General features: G+C 58.1%; 1 protein-coding gene across 1 annotated transcript; it reads left to right on the forward strand.

Moving 5' to 3' along the window:
* The first annotated feature begins 676 nt into the window (after positions 1 to 676).
* Positions 677 to 15,454, forward strand: KLF15 (KLF transcription factor 15). The gene is made up of 3 exons (XM_024244230.3): positions 677 to 882; positions 5,164 to 6,270; positions 14,214 to 15,454. The coding sequence occupies exons 2-3, from the start codon at positions 5,189 to 5,191 to the stop codon at positions 14,380 to 14,382; spliced, it is 1,251 nt and encodes a 416-aa protein (XP_024099998.1). The 5' UTR covers positions 677 to 882; positions 5,164 to 5,188; the 3' UTR covers positions 14,383 to 15,454.
* Positions 15,455 to 15,731: the final 277 nt, after the last annotated feature.

Raw genomic sequence — 15,731 nt, forward strand, 5'->3', positions numbered from 1 at the left:
TGGTCTTCAGAAAGGTGCCCCAGAGACAAGGTGTCATTGGCTTCAGGTGGGGGGGGTCAGCAAACCTCCTCAGTTAGTCCTGGAGGGCAGGGTGGCAGCGCAGAGCGCGCGCACTTTCCGGAGGGTAACTGATTGTCCTGCTGAAAGCCCAATACCGTATTTATCCCAAAATACGTCCTTCTAGGCAAGTCTACTTTATCTGACACTCAGCGGAGGACAGAGCTTCTTGTACCGCGCTGGGGATGAAGGTGGGGACGTGGGCCAGACCGGGCCAGACAGGCTCCCCAGCGCTTCCCCCTCAATCACGCAGACTGCACTTTGGGGCGATCTCAGGGCTTTTCTTAAGTCTTGAGGCCAGTCTCACGTTCTCACCTTGGGAACCGAGCTTTAGAAGCCGGCCCTCGTGGACGCCGCGAGACAGTAGCGAGGGGGTGGGAAGCAAGGAGGTGGCTGCGAGCCGGGGACCAGGCAGCGTGTTGGGGGGGCGTGCGCGTCTGGCAGCTCCGGGATCCCAGAGCATCCGCCGCGCAAGTAAGGGGGCCGCGCGGGCGGGGCGGGGCGGGGCGGGGCCAGGGCGGGGCGGGACGTGTGACGCTCAGCGCGGGCCAATGGGGCGCGCGCCCGGGGCCGAGCCTCCTGCGAGCCTTCGCGGCGCCCGCTGCGTCACGTGAGCGGCGGGGAGTGAGTGCCCAGCGAGCTGCGGGCGGGCTAGTGCTCCGCCGCAGCTACCCGCGGGCCGGCGGGCAAGCGAGCCAGCGCAGGACCCGCGGCTCGGCCCCCGGCCGCCGCCGGACCGAGAGTCGAGCCGCCGCCCACAGCCCAGCCCGCCCGGCCGCAGGACCGCCGGGGCCTGGCCGCCGGTCCGGCGTGCGCCAAGTTCAGGTGGGAGAGGCGCGGCGGGGCCAGCCGGCCGCGTGGACGCGGCCTCGGGTGATCAGAGGGCTGGCCGGCCTCGGGGCGCGTGGCCGTGCGCCCGCGCAGCTCTCGGAGGCACCGCGCGAGTGCCGGAGGAATGTCAGAGGAGCGGGATGGGCCCCCGCGGAGGTGGGCAGGGGTCGGACTAGCCCGGGGGAGGTGACCCCTCCCGCCCCGGTCGCCCACCAGCACTTTGCTGAGGCCCGCGCCGCCGCCTCGGTGCCTGGCCGGGCGATTCCGTGGCGCGCCTTGCGGGCCGGCCCTCCCATATGGTGGGCACCGGCGCGGCCTGGTGAGAGGAGGGGGCGAGCGGACGCGCTGGCCAGCCCGGGGTTGGGGGGCGGAGGGGCTGGAGACGGAGGGGTTACTGTCGGTCACCGCAGCAGTGTCGGGGGCAAGGGGGGGCGCGGGACGAGGGCATGGTGCCCAGCGGGCGGCAGTCCAAGACTCTAGAAGGGGTCTGAGCCGGCTCTCTTCATTTCCTACGCACGTTTCCCCTCACCCGCCGGCACCCACGGCGGCTCCACGCGCGAGCCCTTCGCGGACAGCCTCCCGCACAGCCACAGAGGCTGCGGCGCACCACGCCCCGCACACGCAGTCACACGACAGGAACTCACACCCCTTCACGCACACCCGCACCGTTCACGCGTCTCACTCCACGCTGAGTCCCCGTCCGCTCAGACCGAACATTACCAAAGCCATGGCCTGACCGAGGGATGGCGGCGGCGGGGCAGAGGCCGTCCCCATCCCATATGGTGGTCCGGTTCACTCTTCCCTCCCCGCCTTAGTGTTACTCATGGAACCCCCCTCTCACGGAGGGCACAGAGGGGCTGTTTTCTCCCACGGCCCTCGGAGGTGACAAAATCAACAAATGTCTGAAAGCCTCAAATCTCCTTCCCCCTGTCCCCCAGGACCAGGTGGCCCCAGGGGAGACCCTGCCGCCCTACAGGTGTGAGGACGCCCGGACTCTGCGACTTTGGGGCCTGCGGGCGGCTCAGGGACCGGGGACTCTTATTTTGAAGGACGGCCCCCGCCGCCACCCCCGTGATTTGCACGCTGACCCAATGGCAAGCCCTTGGCCGGCGCTGGGCTTGTTATCAATTACATGTTGTTCCTGCAGCCGCTGTGTCCCCGGGAGGATAAACAGCAGGCCTGGCCGGGCCAGGGGAGGGGGCGGAGTCCGGCGGCCAGCCGGGGACTGTGCCCGGAACAGCGTGTCCCCTCCCCCTGCACGCAGCCTGCGCCTCTGGCCGCCCCACGTGCTGCTGTGTTTCAGGGGCCGAGCCAGCACCAGCCCTAGAGTGTCCTCTCTTTAATGCTGGTGCCCTGGGACGTCCCAGAGCCCTTTCTGGGTTCTCAGTGCCTGGGTGCTTCCCCTTTGAGACGTTCAGCCCAGCATTAAGACCCTGTTGCCTGACCTGGGCCACCCATTCCTAGTCTCGGCCCCCCCCTCCCCCGCACCTTCCATTCACTCATTCAGCAAATTTTGCCCGGTCCTGTTTTAGACTCTGGGATATGGCGTTGGAGTGAACAGTCAGGACAGCTGATATTCTGATGGGAAGGTAGACAGGGAGGAAAGTTCACAAACACATTACCAAGATAGTTTCCCACAGTAGAAACTGCAGAGAAGAGTATAATATAGGATGATGTACAGAGTGGGCCTGGCAGGGGTGACTTCTGAGCCGAGATCTAACTAAGCAGCTCCCACCTGCAGTGCTGGGGGAAGAGGCAGGGCAGTGGCCCCGGGCTGAGTCTGAAGTGAGGTGAGCACACCTGGACTAGGAGAGGGGCAGTTGGTGGTGAGGTCTGCAGAGAGTCCCAAGGGCCCAGGTGCTGGGCTGCTGCGAGGAGATAGGGCCACCTGTCCTTGGGAAGCCATTGGAGGGTGTTTCCTTCCAGCCCCCCTACTGTACTTTTTAGATACCTTTATCTGTCAATATCTGTTTATATCTTTAAAAGGTAGGGCCTCCTTTAACCACAATACGATCATCACAATTAAAAATATTAACAGTAATTACTTAATATCATGGGATGGCCAGTTAGTGATCACGTTTCAGGGGAGGGCTCTAAGGCCTGCTCTGGGCCCCAGGAGGGCTGGAGGCCCCTGATTCCTTAACATCACAGTAGAGGGGCAGAGGCCGCACGTTTGCCGTGCCTGCAGGCTGACACCAATGGCTGGCACTGGCTGAGTGCTGCCGGTGTGCCAGATCCTGAGTGGGGTGCTTAGCAAGCGTCAGCTCACGGAATTCTCACAACACCTGAGGAACCAGGCACTGTTGGAAGCACCCCCATCTCACAGACTGAGACAGACACAGAAAGGCTGTACACCTGCCTGAGGTCACCTGGCAGACAAGTTGCAGACTCAGAAATGGAGCCCCTGCTTGGAGGGTGGGAAAGGGTTGGGGGAGGCCCAGGGTGGAGTGTGGGCTCTACCCAGCCTTGCGCCCTTCACAGTGTCTAGCACTTTCATTCCTTCCCAGCACCTGATTTGGTGAACAGGTGCATTTTAAAACATATTCCAGGTTTAAATCCTTAGCTGAGTATTTAAACCAAAAAGCCAAATGTCCTCCTAGTAAAACTGGCTTGGGGTACAGACCTTGCCTTAGTTTCCTGGAGCTCCATGAAGCTCCCTGGGTAAGTTGGGAACTGAGGTCAAAGGTCCTGGGGTCCCTGAGCAGGAAGAGACTTAGAGATCTTTGAAGCATGGAACAGATGAGGAAACTAAGGTTTGGGAGGGGGAGCAAGAACTTGCTCAAGATTGTAGCTGATGATGGTATTGGCCATTGGGCAGTGCCAGGTGCCAGGCCCTGAAGGGGTCCTGGAGACAGAGGGGCTGAGTATAGAGGTGATGCTGGGCAGCAGAGAACCTCTGACTTTGGTGCAGAGCATTCCCCTTACCCAAGCTTGATAAACACCCAGCCTGCCCTGGTCACTGAGCAGGGACAAAGGTTCACAGAGGTGGCCCCGTCACAGCTGGACACTGTTGACTCTCCTTGGCACCAGACCTAGCATGTCCTTTGGCTTCAGAGGATGCAGCTTTCCCTTCTCCTCTGTATCAAAGTTCTCTGAGCCCCTCCTGGGCACCAGGGGCCAGTCCAGGCACTGGGGACGCAGCAGAGACATGGAGTGCACTGTCTCAGGGGGAGACAGGCATTAGCTGAGTCTTCCCAAGGCGGTGAGTGTCCCAGATGGAGAGAGCAGTGGCAGAGAGTGCAGGGGACTCCACTTCCTTATTGGTCAGGATGGTCTGGGGGGGTGGTCGTCTCCTTTCCCACTAGGTGGGTGTGAAGTCCAAGGCAGTTAGGCACATGCGGGTGCTCTGGGACCCCAGTGGTTGGCTTCCACTCCACAGATTATCACCAGAGGGGCAGGGCCTTGGCCACCAGGATGCTCAAGCATCAGGGTGCAGGTGAGAGGGTTGCGTTCAAGCCTGTGCCACTCACAGGGCAGTCAAGGCTTATCGGGGTTTGAGGACTGGAGAGTGGAGGAGCTTTTCCCCTTTAGGTGGGGAAACAGCTGCACAGGCAGGCACTTTTTGGTCTTTGACTGTTTTGCCTCCATGCTACACTTGCCCAGTTAAAATGCAGGCGGCCTAGTTAAATCTGAATCTCAGGTGAAATAATTTTTAAATATAAGTGTGTCCTATCCAATATTGGGAACATACTTTTATTAAAAATAGTTTATTTTTTAAATCTGAAATTTGAATTTAACTGTCGGCTTGTATTTTTATTTGCGTAATCTGGCCACCCTCTGGAAGCCTCAGCAACATGAGGGTCAGAGGGCAAATGGCTGTTCTAACCCCATTCTGTGACTCAACAGGCGTGAAGCTGAGGTCAGGAGCCCTCAGATGCACAGTGACTCCTGTGATGTTGACGGTGGGCTGATTCGGGGTTTTGGCCCTCCTGGGGTCCAGAGAGCCTCATCGCGCATGCCCTTCTCTCATACTCACCCATACTCAGTTGTTCACAGACATATGTGCTATTTTCCAGGATAATTCTGGAAAATCTGTTTGAAACCAGAAGTGCCCCTGGTTGTGCAATGGGGCTTGGAGAGGTCTCTTTTGCAAACAGGTGGTGCAATTTCAGAAAACACTCTTGCAGGCACAGCTCTCCTGGGGGATGGAAGCAGGATCCAGGCATTTGGCAATGGGAGGCTGTGGGCAGGCAGCTGAGGGTGGGGTCAGAGGCCCGCGAGGTGGCAGGTGAGCACTGTCCTTCTGACCAGGCCTCCTGTCTTCCTTCCCTGCAGCCGCCACCGGCACGGCCAGGCCAGCATGGTGGACCACTTACTTCCAGTGGACGAGAACTTCTCGTCGCCAAAATGCCCAGTTGGGTATCTGGGTGATAGGCTGGTTGGCCGGCGGGCATATCACATGCTGCCCTCACCCGTCTCTGAAGATGACAGCGATGCCTCCAGCCCCTGCTCCTGTTCCAGTCCCGACTCTCAAGCCCTCTGCTCCTGCTATGGTGGAGGCCCGGGCACCGAGAGCCAGGACAGCATCTTGGACTTCCTATTGTCCCAGGCCACGCTGGGCAGTGGCGGGGGCAGCGGCGGTAGCATTGGGGCCAGCAGTGGCCCCATGGCCTGGGGGCCCTGGCGAAGGGCAGCGGCCCCTGTGAAGGGGGAGCATTTCTGCTTGCCCGAGTTTCCTTTGGGTGACCCTGATGACGTCCCACGGCCCTTCCAGCCTACCCTGGAGGAGATTGAAGAGTTTCTGGAGGAGAACATGGAGCCTGGAGTCAAGGAGACCCCCGAGGGAAACAGCAAGGACTTGGATGCCTGCAGCCAGCTCTCAGCTGGGCCACACAGGAGCCACCTCCATCCTGGGTCCAGTGGGAGAGAGCGCTGTTCCCCTCCACCAGGTGGTGCCAGTGCAGGAGGTGCCCAGGGCCCAGGTGGGGGCCCCACGCCCGATGGCCCCATCCCAGTGTTGCTGCAGATCCAGCCCATGCCTGTGAAGCAGGAATCGGGCACGGGGCCTGCCTCCCCTGGGCAAGCCCCGGAGAATGTCAAGGTTGCCCAGCTCCTGGTCAACATCCAGGGGCAGACCTTCGCGCTCGTGCCCCAGGTGGTGCCCTCCTCCAACTTGAACCTGCCCTCCAAGTTTGTGCGCATTGCCCCTGTGCCCATTGCCGCCAAGCCTGTTGGATCGGGACCCCTGGGGCCTGGCCCTGCCGGTCTCCTCATGGGCCAGAAGTTCCCCAAGAACCCAGCCACAGAACTCATCAAAATGCACAAATGTACTTTCCCCGGCTGCAGCAAGATGTACACCAAAAGCAGCCATCTCAAGGCCCACCTGCGCCGGCACACGGGTGAGAAGCCCTTCGCCTGCACCTGGCCAGGCTGCGGCTGGAGGTCAGTATAGCGGGTGACAGGCCTGGGCAGTGAGCACAGCCACTCATGTCTGCTTACTTGGGTGTGCAGCAGGGCCATTTTCCACCGTTAAGAGAAGGCAGATGAGGAAGGGGAGGGAGGGGCAGGCGGGTGCAGGCCCAGAGCTGGCACAGTTGCCTGGAGGCTTCCTTGGTCCTCCTGGTTCCTGAAGCCAGAAGCCAACTGGTGTCCAGTTTCCTGATGGCCAGGTGAGGCTTCACTGGCCTGTGCTGCCAGCTGGGTCTCCCCATCCAGTCTGACAAGGGTGGGGATTGAGGGGCTGGCGAGGAAGGATGAGTGTGGTCTAGAGGCCAGGCAGCGGCTCCCTTTGGGCCCACAGCCCCACAGGGTAAGTACCACCATCACTCCCAACTTACATCACAGGACACTAGGGCTCTGACTGGCCAGGTACTTGCCCAAGGTCACTCTGCTTTGTGAATGGGATTTGAACCCAGAGGCCAGATTCGAGAGGTCACATCCTGAAAATGCTGCTTCCCCAACCAGTGAGACTAGCTTCATTCACAGATGTCTCAGGACACGTGGGCTGGGCCTAGCCTGTGCTTCCTCCCTGGGGACATGGAAGCATGTATGGGAGGCTGCAAAGGCCAACCCAGAGGGAGGCTAGGCCAGCTGGCGGTGCTGTCACAGGTGGCAGAACCCAGGCTGTCTGGTCTTCATGGCAGTGGGGAAATCAGGCCTCAAATGGTAACTGGTAGTCTCCCAACCAGGGTTACCCAGCACCCTTCCCTGAGCACCGCGTGCTGCTCAGCCTCCTTGGGAGGGGTTGTCCACCTTTTCCTGAAATGTAGGCTGCTTGCCAAGAGCTCATGTGCTCCAGGGTGCCAGAGCCAGCCCTCTGCAGTTCCTGATGCCCATCCCAAAGGAATCTCTGGCCTGCCTGGGGGGCGCTGTGTGCTGTTGGCACATTCCGCATCTTTGCTGCTGTGGCTGCTGCTACGTGTGTGAGATGGGGCACACTCATCTGCATCCCTGGGGATGTATATAGGCCTGGGCCTCACCAGCAGGTGTGTGGCTGTGTGTGTGCATGCCCACATGTGTATGCATCTTGCTTTCTTTGTGTCTGTCTGTGCCATGTGACCATATGTGTTTGCACACATACATGTCTTAGGTGTTTGTGCACCATGTGTGGCTGCCTGTGTGTGCGTGTGTTATGTGTGGGTGCAGCACCCGGGGAGCAGTTTGCAGCTTTTGTTTTCTTGACCATACTCTGGATCTGAGAGCTCTTGAGAGTTGTCTGGGGCAGAGGTTCTGGCCGGTGAGGCTGAGCCGTGGTCGCGGAGCTGTGAGTGGAATGTATGTTGTGGCACTGGTGCTGCCTTTCCATTGAGTGCCAATCTGGCCAGAGAAGGGAATTTTCCTGAACAGTGTCTAGGTTTATGGAGGCCCCTCCTGAGTGAGGACATCACTCTGTCCTGTCTCCCACCCCATTCAGACAGACCGGAGAGGCTTCTGCGAGAGCCCACCCTGGGGCCTCACAAGGTCTCCATCCTGGAGTCCCCACCTCTATGAGCTTTGTACCTAGGCCTGCCGAGTGGGTGCATGGCTGACAGGCTGCTTGTGAGAGGAGGACACAGCAGCAAGTACACTGCACAGGAGGTTAGAGGAGCCGAGAAAAGGGCCAGGAGTGCTCTTGATCGAAGCAGGAAACTTGTGCAGAGAAGGCGAGGGCACAGGTGTGTGGGGGCAGTGGTCTCGAGCCTACGCCTGGGTCAGCCACTAACTTCTCATGTGCCTTTGGGGTGGTCCCCCTCCAAACCTCAGTTTCCTGTCTGCAGAGTGGAGGGCTAGCCCTTCGCAGCCCAGGGCAGGCGTGCAGGGCTCCGCAGCAGCCTCCTTGTTGTTTGTACATCACAAGGATACAAACTCATACAAGGCAGTTTCTGAGGAGGAACCCTGAAGGCATTCTCTCCAGCCCCCAAGAGGGTGGTGCCTATTGTGGAGGTACCCCCTACTCCCAGGGACCCTGCATGCACTTTCCTCTTGGTGAGGGCGGGCAGGGGCTGCAGAGAGGCAGGGAAGCCTCCCTGCAAGCACCAGTCTGGACTCCCTAGTCGGGCTCAGCTTTCAGCACCGTCTCCTGGCCATAGTCGACCATTGGCAAGTGGCTCCTCTAGTTGCCGTGAGGCTGGGTAGGGTGATGCGGAGGGCAGGTGTGGTCCTCATCCAAGGCCAGCCTTCTTCCTGGATATCTTAGGGCCAGAGAGCTGATAGGCCCTTCAGCCCAAAGTGTATCTCAGTGAGGCAGATCTTAGTTCTCTATACAGTGGCCTCAAGAGGTAATGACTTCCTCATGGCAGGGGGGTGTACATGAGAGAGTGGGTACTTGTAGAGGGGATTCAGCTCTGACACATCTGAGCCCTGGCACTGGTCATGCTGCCCAGGACCCACTTGGCAAGAGAAGGTGTAATGGTTGCCTGGCCCAGTGAGATCACAATGGCACTGCCCCCAGGAGCTGTCCCTGCTGCCAGCCATGCCCCGGGCTTCCCAAGGGCTCCTCCGGCTTCCCCCAAGGTCCCCTGGAGTGGGTCTGGCCCTGGTGGGGTAACTCATGGCAGAGGCGCCATTCGGCTGGGAGCTGAGGACACCGGCCTCTAGGGAGGGCTGCTTTTCTGAGGATGCGGGGAGTCCTCAGTTGGCTTTCAGGGATCTTGAAACCCTGGGGATGTGCCCAGTCTGCTTGTGTCTCTTAATGTGGGGATAGTCTTCAACTGAGAGGGAGCCCCTGCAGCTCCTTGCAGCAGTCAGGAGGGAGGATGGACCCCGCTTTGGGGCAGCTGGGTCTGGACACGGCTGGAAGAGTAACGATGATGATGGTGAGATGGCGTATTTACTGACCACTCACTGTATGCTGGGCACTATTCTAAGTTTCTCAGAGCTGGAATCCCCTCTGCCCACCATTGTAACTTGCATACTTCCTGCCATGGGGAGCTCATTACCTTCTGAGGCCTTTAAGTATACTTTGCTATGCTTCAGTTTCTATTCAAGCTTCTCTTTCTGGCCCACAGACCCATACAATGTGCTTACCTGTCTCTTCCCCTTACTGAGTGGGATCCAGCCACGCTGGCCTCCCTGCTGTGGCTCAGGCTCCCGCGTGGGCATCCGCCCTCTCTGTGCCCTCTGTCTCAAATGACCCCTGCCCTTGAGGCTGTAGTGACAGCTTAAGGTTTCGCATTAGCTCATCAGGTCCTTGTAACTGCCTGGTGAAGTGTGGGCACCAATCTTCATTTCACAGAGAGGGAAACTGAGGCACAGGCTGCTCACGTCACATGCCCACAGGGACATAGCTAGTGAGCAAGGATCTGGGTTGCATGCCTGAGCCCGAGCAGAGCCCTGCTCTGGCCACCCAGCGGTCCCAGCTGGTATCAGAGTCACCATGTGTGCCTCCACTCTCCCACCAAGAGGTCGGCCCAAAAGGCATTATGCTTCTGGGCTATGGGAAAAGAGCTAACGACCACAATCGAGATAATAACCAGGGCCTCTAATGCATAGGTGGCACTGCTCTGAGCAAAATTCACACATATTAATTTATGTAATTCTCAAAATTAGTAGGCATCAGCATGTTGTCCCTATTTCACAGAGGAGAGAATTAAAGCACAGAAGAGTTAGGTAAATTCTCCGGTCAGACAGCCAGTAAGCCCCAGAGCCAGGAGTTCAGCTGAGGCTGTCTGCCCAGACTCAGGGACCTCCCTCTGCACCCCGGTGTTGGGTGCTCACTCTGGTGTTGGGAACCTCCACCTCCATCTGCAGCTCAGCCTGGCCTTTGGGGTGGCAGCTCTGCACACTCACCTACTCCCTGTGGGGGAGCTCTCCACTCCCAGGCCTTGTCTCTTCTTCCTGGTGGCCTAGATGAATGGGATGCTCTTCCTGCCCCAGGCTGGCTCTGGCCTCGTACTGTGTCCTGTGCTTGGAGAACAAGCCAGGGCCCCTCAGCCCCCTCGTCCCTCTGTGTAATGGACAGTGCCCTCCCTCCACTGCTGAGGTCGTCACCTGCCCAGGTACTCAGCCTCCACTTCCTTCTGCTTTTGGTCCTGAAAGTATTCCCTGTCTCTTCTCTGGTGACATGATTTTGGCACCCTCAACAGGGCTGAGAGCAGGCTTTCCCTGTTCTGATCCAGCCGTCTGGGAAGTGCTGCTTGCCTGCCTTCCTAGAAGTTTCCTTGCCTCACTGTCAGACATAGGCATCCTTTGTTCCTTGCAGCAGAACGTCCTGTTCCAGAATGGCCAAGCCATTCCATCCAGAAAGAATCCCTTCTGCTGCAGTGAATATGAATATGAATAACTGTCATCAGCCTGCAGGGTGGGTACCTTTGTCGTCCACAGTGGATGTGGTGGGGGACAGAGAAGAGGAGTTGCAGGCTCCTCTTGAGTGTCAGATCCAAGAGGTGGTAGGTACAGGATTCAAACCTAGGGGTCTGACTCCCAGCCTGCTCTCATGACCCCTGTGTGATGAGGCTTTTTCTGACCTCCTTCCCTCTGTAGGCAGAGGCCCCAGTATTGTTGGGCAGGTTGTGAACTGCACAACTCTAGGGAGCACCCTTCCCATTGCAGTTTCTGAGACTGGACTGTATGCGGTGTTGTCTGTCTGGCAGATGAGGGTTAGTGTCTCAAGGAAGGGACGCCTTCACACAGAAGTGCTATACGCACCAGCCCTGACATTATAGCTGCTCTAGAGAGACACTGGACCCCTGTGTACCCTCTGCCCTACAGCTCAGCACAAATCATGGTGCTGCCCTGCCTGCAGCAGGACCCACCAGGAACCAGGCCCAACACTTAACTCCATGCAGGTGATAAGAGCTCATCATTCTTGAATAATTGCCACATGCTAAGCAGGGCTCTAAACCATTACTGGTTGTCTTGTACAATCCTCACAGTCCTCAGGAATAGGTCTTTTGTTCTCCCTTTGTCCGGGTAGAGAAACTGAGGCTCAGGGAGCTTGGTGACTTTCCTAGTTTGCCTGGTTGGTAAGTGGCAGAGCTTACTGCCTACAAGGGCTGCATCTTACCCACCGGGTTCCCACGTCCCCCACTGTAGTCCCCAGGGCTCTCTGTTGGCTGCTGTTTGGGAGAATGTGGCATGCAGGGGTGAGGCAGGGGGTCTTCTGAGGGCTCAGTTCCCAGGGAAGGTCCTCTCAGGTGCCAGGACCCTGTGGCAGCAGGGAGGGAGTTGAGGTGAGGACAGCATGTATCTGCCTGTCCTTCCCAGGGTGTCACCATGACCAAAGAGCTGTGTGGCCCCGCGTCACCACCTGTGGCCTTTGAGATGAGTCTTGGAAGGTGGGCAGGAATGCCAAAGTCTTCATTGGATGAGTGAAGAAATTGAGGCCCAGAAAGGACAGTTCAGGGCACCCAGTGGGGTGGGAACTGTCAAGGCAGGAGCTGAGACTCTGTCCCCTGGGCTGTGTGACTTGGCCTCTTTAAACCCTTGCCATGGTCTTGCCAGTCCAATGGGGCTGGCTCATCCTGGCTCCCTGGCCAGTGAGATGCTGGGTGACCCCAGGGCTGCAGCCTGGGAGGTGTGGCACTCTGTGTCTGCAGCTTTCTGCTTGCCCCTGCCCTGGGCCAGCTCCTCTGCTCAGAAGCTGTGTGCCCAGCTGCAGCTGGGGGCAGGTGTCCTGCCCAGGAGCACAGGTGTCGGCTTTGACTGCCAGGGCACATTTATCCCATTTCTTCACTGGCACAGGGCCCTGTGACACACACCACCCAGCCAGGCCTGTAGAGGAGGCTGGGGGGCTCTGCTAACTGGGAGTCCAGGTCATCTGCCATCGCCCAGGCAGGGGGCTGTGTCAAGACCTTTGCTCGAGCCTCAGGGGCCCTGTCTTGTCAGTGACCTGGATCAGGCCCTCAGCACCCTGAGCTTCAGTTTCCTCCTCTGACAGGCAGGGCAGTTGGGCTTCACCTAGTCTGGAGATGTGCTGAGAGCACTGCCCTGTGCCTGGTGCCACCACCGCTCTGTGATGTGGGTTGGAGTGCCTGTCTCCTCCTGCAGGCCCTCCTGCCACCCCCTGTGCCTTGTCCAGAGCACGTTCTGCTGGGTCCTTCTGCTTCTCCACCCACAGGGTCAGGGCACTAGGGCATCACCAGCCCTTACCAATCGCTGGTTGGGAACTGCTGCTCTGGGCACCGCCTCTCGCTGGGTGGCCCTGGTCCACGAAGGGATGTTGGGCCTGGTGTCCCTGTGTGTGTGTGTGTGTGTGTGTGCGTGAGTACGTGGGGGCATGAATTTGTGCCTGAGTGTGTGTGTGTGAGTATGTGTGGGCACATATTCGTCCATGTATGTTTGTGTGCCTGTATGTGTGGGCACGTATTTGTCCGTGTGTGTGTGCACGCGCATGCTTTGGGACTGCTCCTTGACAGTGTCTGCGCCCCTAGGGCTGCTTGCTGTGCCCACTCTTGCATTGAAATCCACCTCCTCAGCACCTACCATATACCAGGCATTGGGCTGGTCACGGGAAGACCACCGGGAACCAAGACAGACGTGTCCTTTGTCATGGAGCTGACAGTCTAGTGGGACAGACTGACAGTCATCAAAAAGTTGAAGATAATTTAAAATCAAAACAACAGCAAGAGTGAGGAGAGAGAGGTGTGTAATGCCACGGGAGCCTAGAATTGGATGCAGTCCTGGAGGGATTTCCTAAGGAAGTGACATTCGAGCTGAGCTCTAAGGAATGGGTAGGAGAGAGCAAGGAGGGGGAGGGAAGAACATTCTAGAAAGAGGGAACAGTATGTGCAAATGGCCTGTGGCAAGAAGGACCAAGGAAAGGTCAATGCAGGTGGAGGACAGAGCGGGATAGTGTGTCGTGGGAGGGGTAGGTGGGGTGGGAGGGACCTGCTGCCAAGCCAGGGGTGGAGAGGGCCTCAAATCCCGGAGTTTGGTGGCAAGCAGTCCAGGCCCTCGATGCAGCTTGGGCTCTTGACTGTCACATGAGTGCCTGCTCCCAGGCCAGTGGGGCCAAGAAAGCAAAATGTCGGGAGCCACCTGAACTCCCAGATGCACTTTGCAAGGTCAATCTTTATTTGGGCCTGCCTTAGAGGGCCCAGCTTCCAGCACAGCTGGTTTCAGGAGTGGGTGGACTCAAGTCTGAGGACCTCTCCCTGTGCTGCACAGAAAGTCTGCTTCCTCCTCCCAGGCCTCAGTTTCCTCTCCAGATGGGCTGTCCTGTACAGACCTTCACAGATGCCCCTGTGGAGTTCTGGTCCAGTGGCGTAGATGAGGCCAGGGTGGTGAGGGGCAGCCAGCATCAGGGCCTGAGCGACTGAGTGCACCTGTGGCCTCAGAGACCCCTGCACACTGGGTGGGCTGTGGGAGGGAAGCCCTGGTCCCTGGTAGCATTGGGGTCCTTTCCTGTTGGGAGCTTTTACCAGCTGCTCTGGCAGTTCCCAACAGAGAATGCCCACTGTGCCAGCATGAACCATTACTGTAGTTCTTTCCATCTTGGAGGGGTGGCAGGGGCAGCTTGGGACAGTGGCTCACGCCTTTAATCCCAGCATTTTGGGAAGCTGAAGTAGCCTGATCGCTTGAGCCCAGGAGTTTGACACCAGCGTGGGCAACATAGGGAGGCCTGGTCTCTAAAAAAAATACAAAAATTATCTGGGTGTGGTGGGCACACCTGTAATCCTAGCTACTCTGGAGGCTAAGGAGGATTGATTGAGCCCGGGAGGCTGCAGTGAGCTGTGATCGCGCCACTGCACTCCCGCCTGTCTCAAAAAAAGAAAAAAAAATTGGTATTTTGAGAACTGGTATAGCCTTACCGACGCAGATGGGGGACCCTCCCCTAATCCTGTAGAGGCTGCAGGTCTGCGCAGCCACCCTTTGGGTGAGTGCCAGGTGCACGCCTTGCATCCCCGCAACTTCGTGGGGTCGGGGCAGGCAGGGCCAGGCCTCGCTGACCGCGCCATGTCCCGCAGGTTCTCGCGCTCTGACGAGCTGTCGCGGCACAGGCGCTCGCACTCGGGCGTGAAGCCGTACCAGTGTCCTGTGTGCGAGAAGAAGTTCGCGCGGAGCGACCACCTCTCCAAGCACATCAAGGTGCACCGCTTCCCGCGGAGCAGCCGCTCCGTGCGCTCCGTGAACTGAAAGCGCCCCGAACCCCAGCCTGTCCCTCACCCCAGATCCCCACCCCAGCCCCATTTTTTTAAGCAATAATTTATTTGCCTCCTCCAGAGGGACATGACAATGTTACCAGCCCACCTTCTGAAGCCTGGGAGGTGTGAAACCAGGGCCCGCCAACCGCTGCCTTTCTCGGGAGTACTTAGAGCCTCGAACCCGCGTCCCTGGGGGCTGGGCCCCCGGCACACGGGGCTGGAGGCAGGCCTTCGTGCCTTCGTGCCTTCGTGCCTTCCCGCGGTGGCCAGGCCTCTGCTGCAGCCGCTGGTTGCAGGCAGAGTTTTGGGGACCTGGCCCTTCTCCCACTGGGCTCCCCCATCCTGGGCCAAGGCCAGAACTTTAGTGCTAGGGGAAGATGAAATGTGCAGTTTTGAAATGTTGGGTTCCCAGAGAGAGTCATGCTGGGGGAGAAGGAAGTAGGCCAGAAGTCCAGGGCTGCACTGTGGTGTGAGGGTGGCTTTGTCTAAGATGCCTGCTCAGCATGATCACCAGAGGGTGTGGGCAGGGCCCTGGAGTGGGGGGGCAGGACCGGGCCGCTGGGGCCTTATGTGGGAGAGAGGTGAAAAGTGTCCCCCACTGGGGGGCTGGCAGTGCATGTGCTTGAGTTAAATGTGCAGGGCAGACAGAGCCAGAAGCACCTGTACCCAGGGGCTTGTCCCCTCCTCCGGTTTCCCTGACAAATCCGGACACCAGCCTCTAGGGTGGCCTTGGGAGGAGAGGGCCAGGCTGTCCTGGGTGTGAGAGAACTAGATAGAGCCTCCCAACCCTGATTTAGAAATGCATTCCTTATTTTGTCTAGAAATTAATAAATGAACTAGCTTGTTTTGACAGGTTTATTTCACATCCTATGAATGTATGTAAATAAACTGTACATAGGTCCATCCACATAAAATATCTTTTAATAACATATCAACATTTGTGTAAATTTGAAATTAAAAAAAATCTATGAAGCTGGTGTACATATGTTACAATTATGTATATTTTCTTTGGTCCTTCATAAAAATATATTTACTTTGCCAATAAAAAGAAAAAGAACTCACAACTTTTGGCATTCATGTTCTGTTTTCCTGTTTTGCCGGGATGTGGAGGTGACTCTGGGGCTGAGTCTATGTCTCCACCTTCGCAGAGTTCAGGGAACCCTGTTTTGTATTTGGAGGGATAGAAAGGCCCCTTGGGGTCCAGCCCCAGTCCAGCGGGGTAGGGTTCCCGTACAGCTCAGCTCCAGGCCAGCTGCTGAGATTCTGCTCATCCCAGCTCCCTGACCTGGAGCTCCGTAAACCCAAATCCAGCCCACATTCCGACAGCACCTGTGGGAAGCT

The sequence above is a fragment of the Pongo abelii genome, chromosome 2 (genome assembly GCF_028885655.2).
Source record: "Pongo abelii isolate AG06213 chromosome 2, NHGRI_mPonAbe1-v2.0_pri, whole genome shotgun sequence".
NCBI classification, from domain to species: domain Eukaryota; kingdom Metazoa; phylum Chordata; class Mammalia; order Primates; family Hominidae; genus Pongo; species Pongo abelii.

Excerpts from the sequence above, each read along its gene's own strand:
- KLF15 (XM_024244230.3), top strand. The coding sequence starts at position 5,189 with ATGGTGGACCACTTACTTCCAGTGGACGAGAACTTCTCGTCGCCAAAA. Across the intron at positions 6,271-14,213 it reads TGGCCAGGCTGCGGCTGGAG|GTTCTCGCGCTCTGACGAGC; the intron begins GTCAGTATAGCG and ends CATGTCCCGCAG.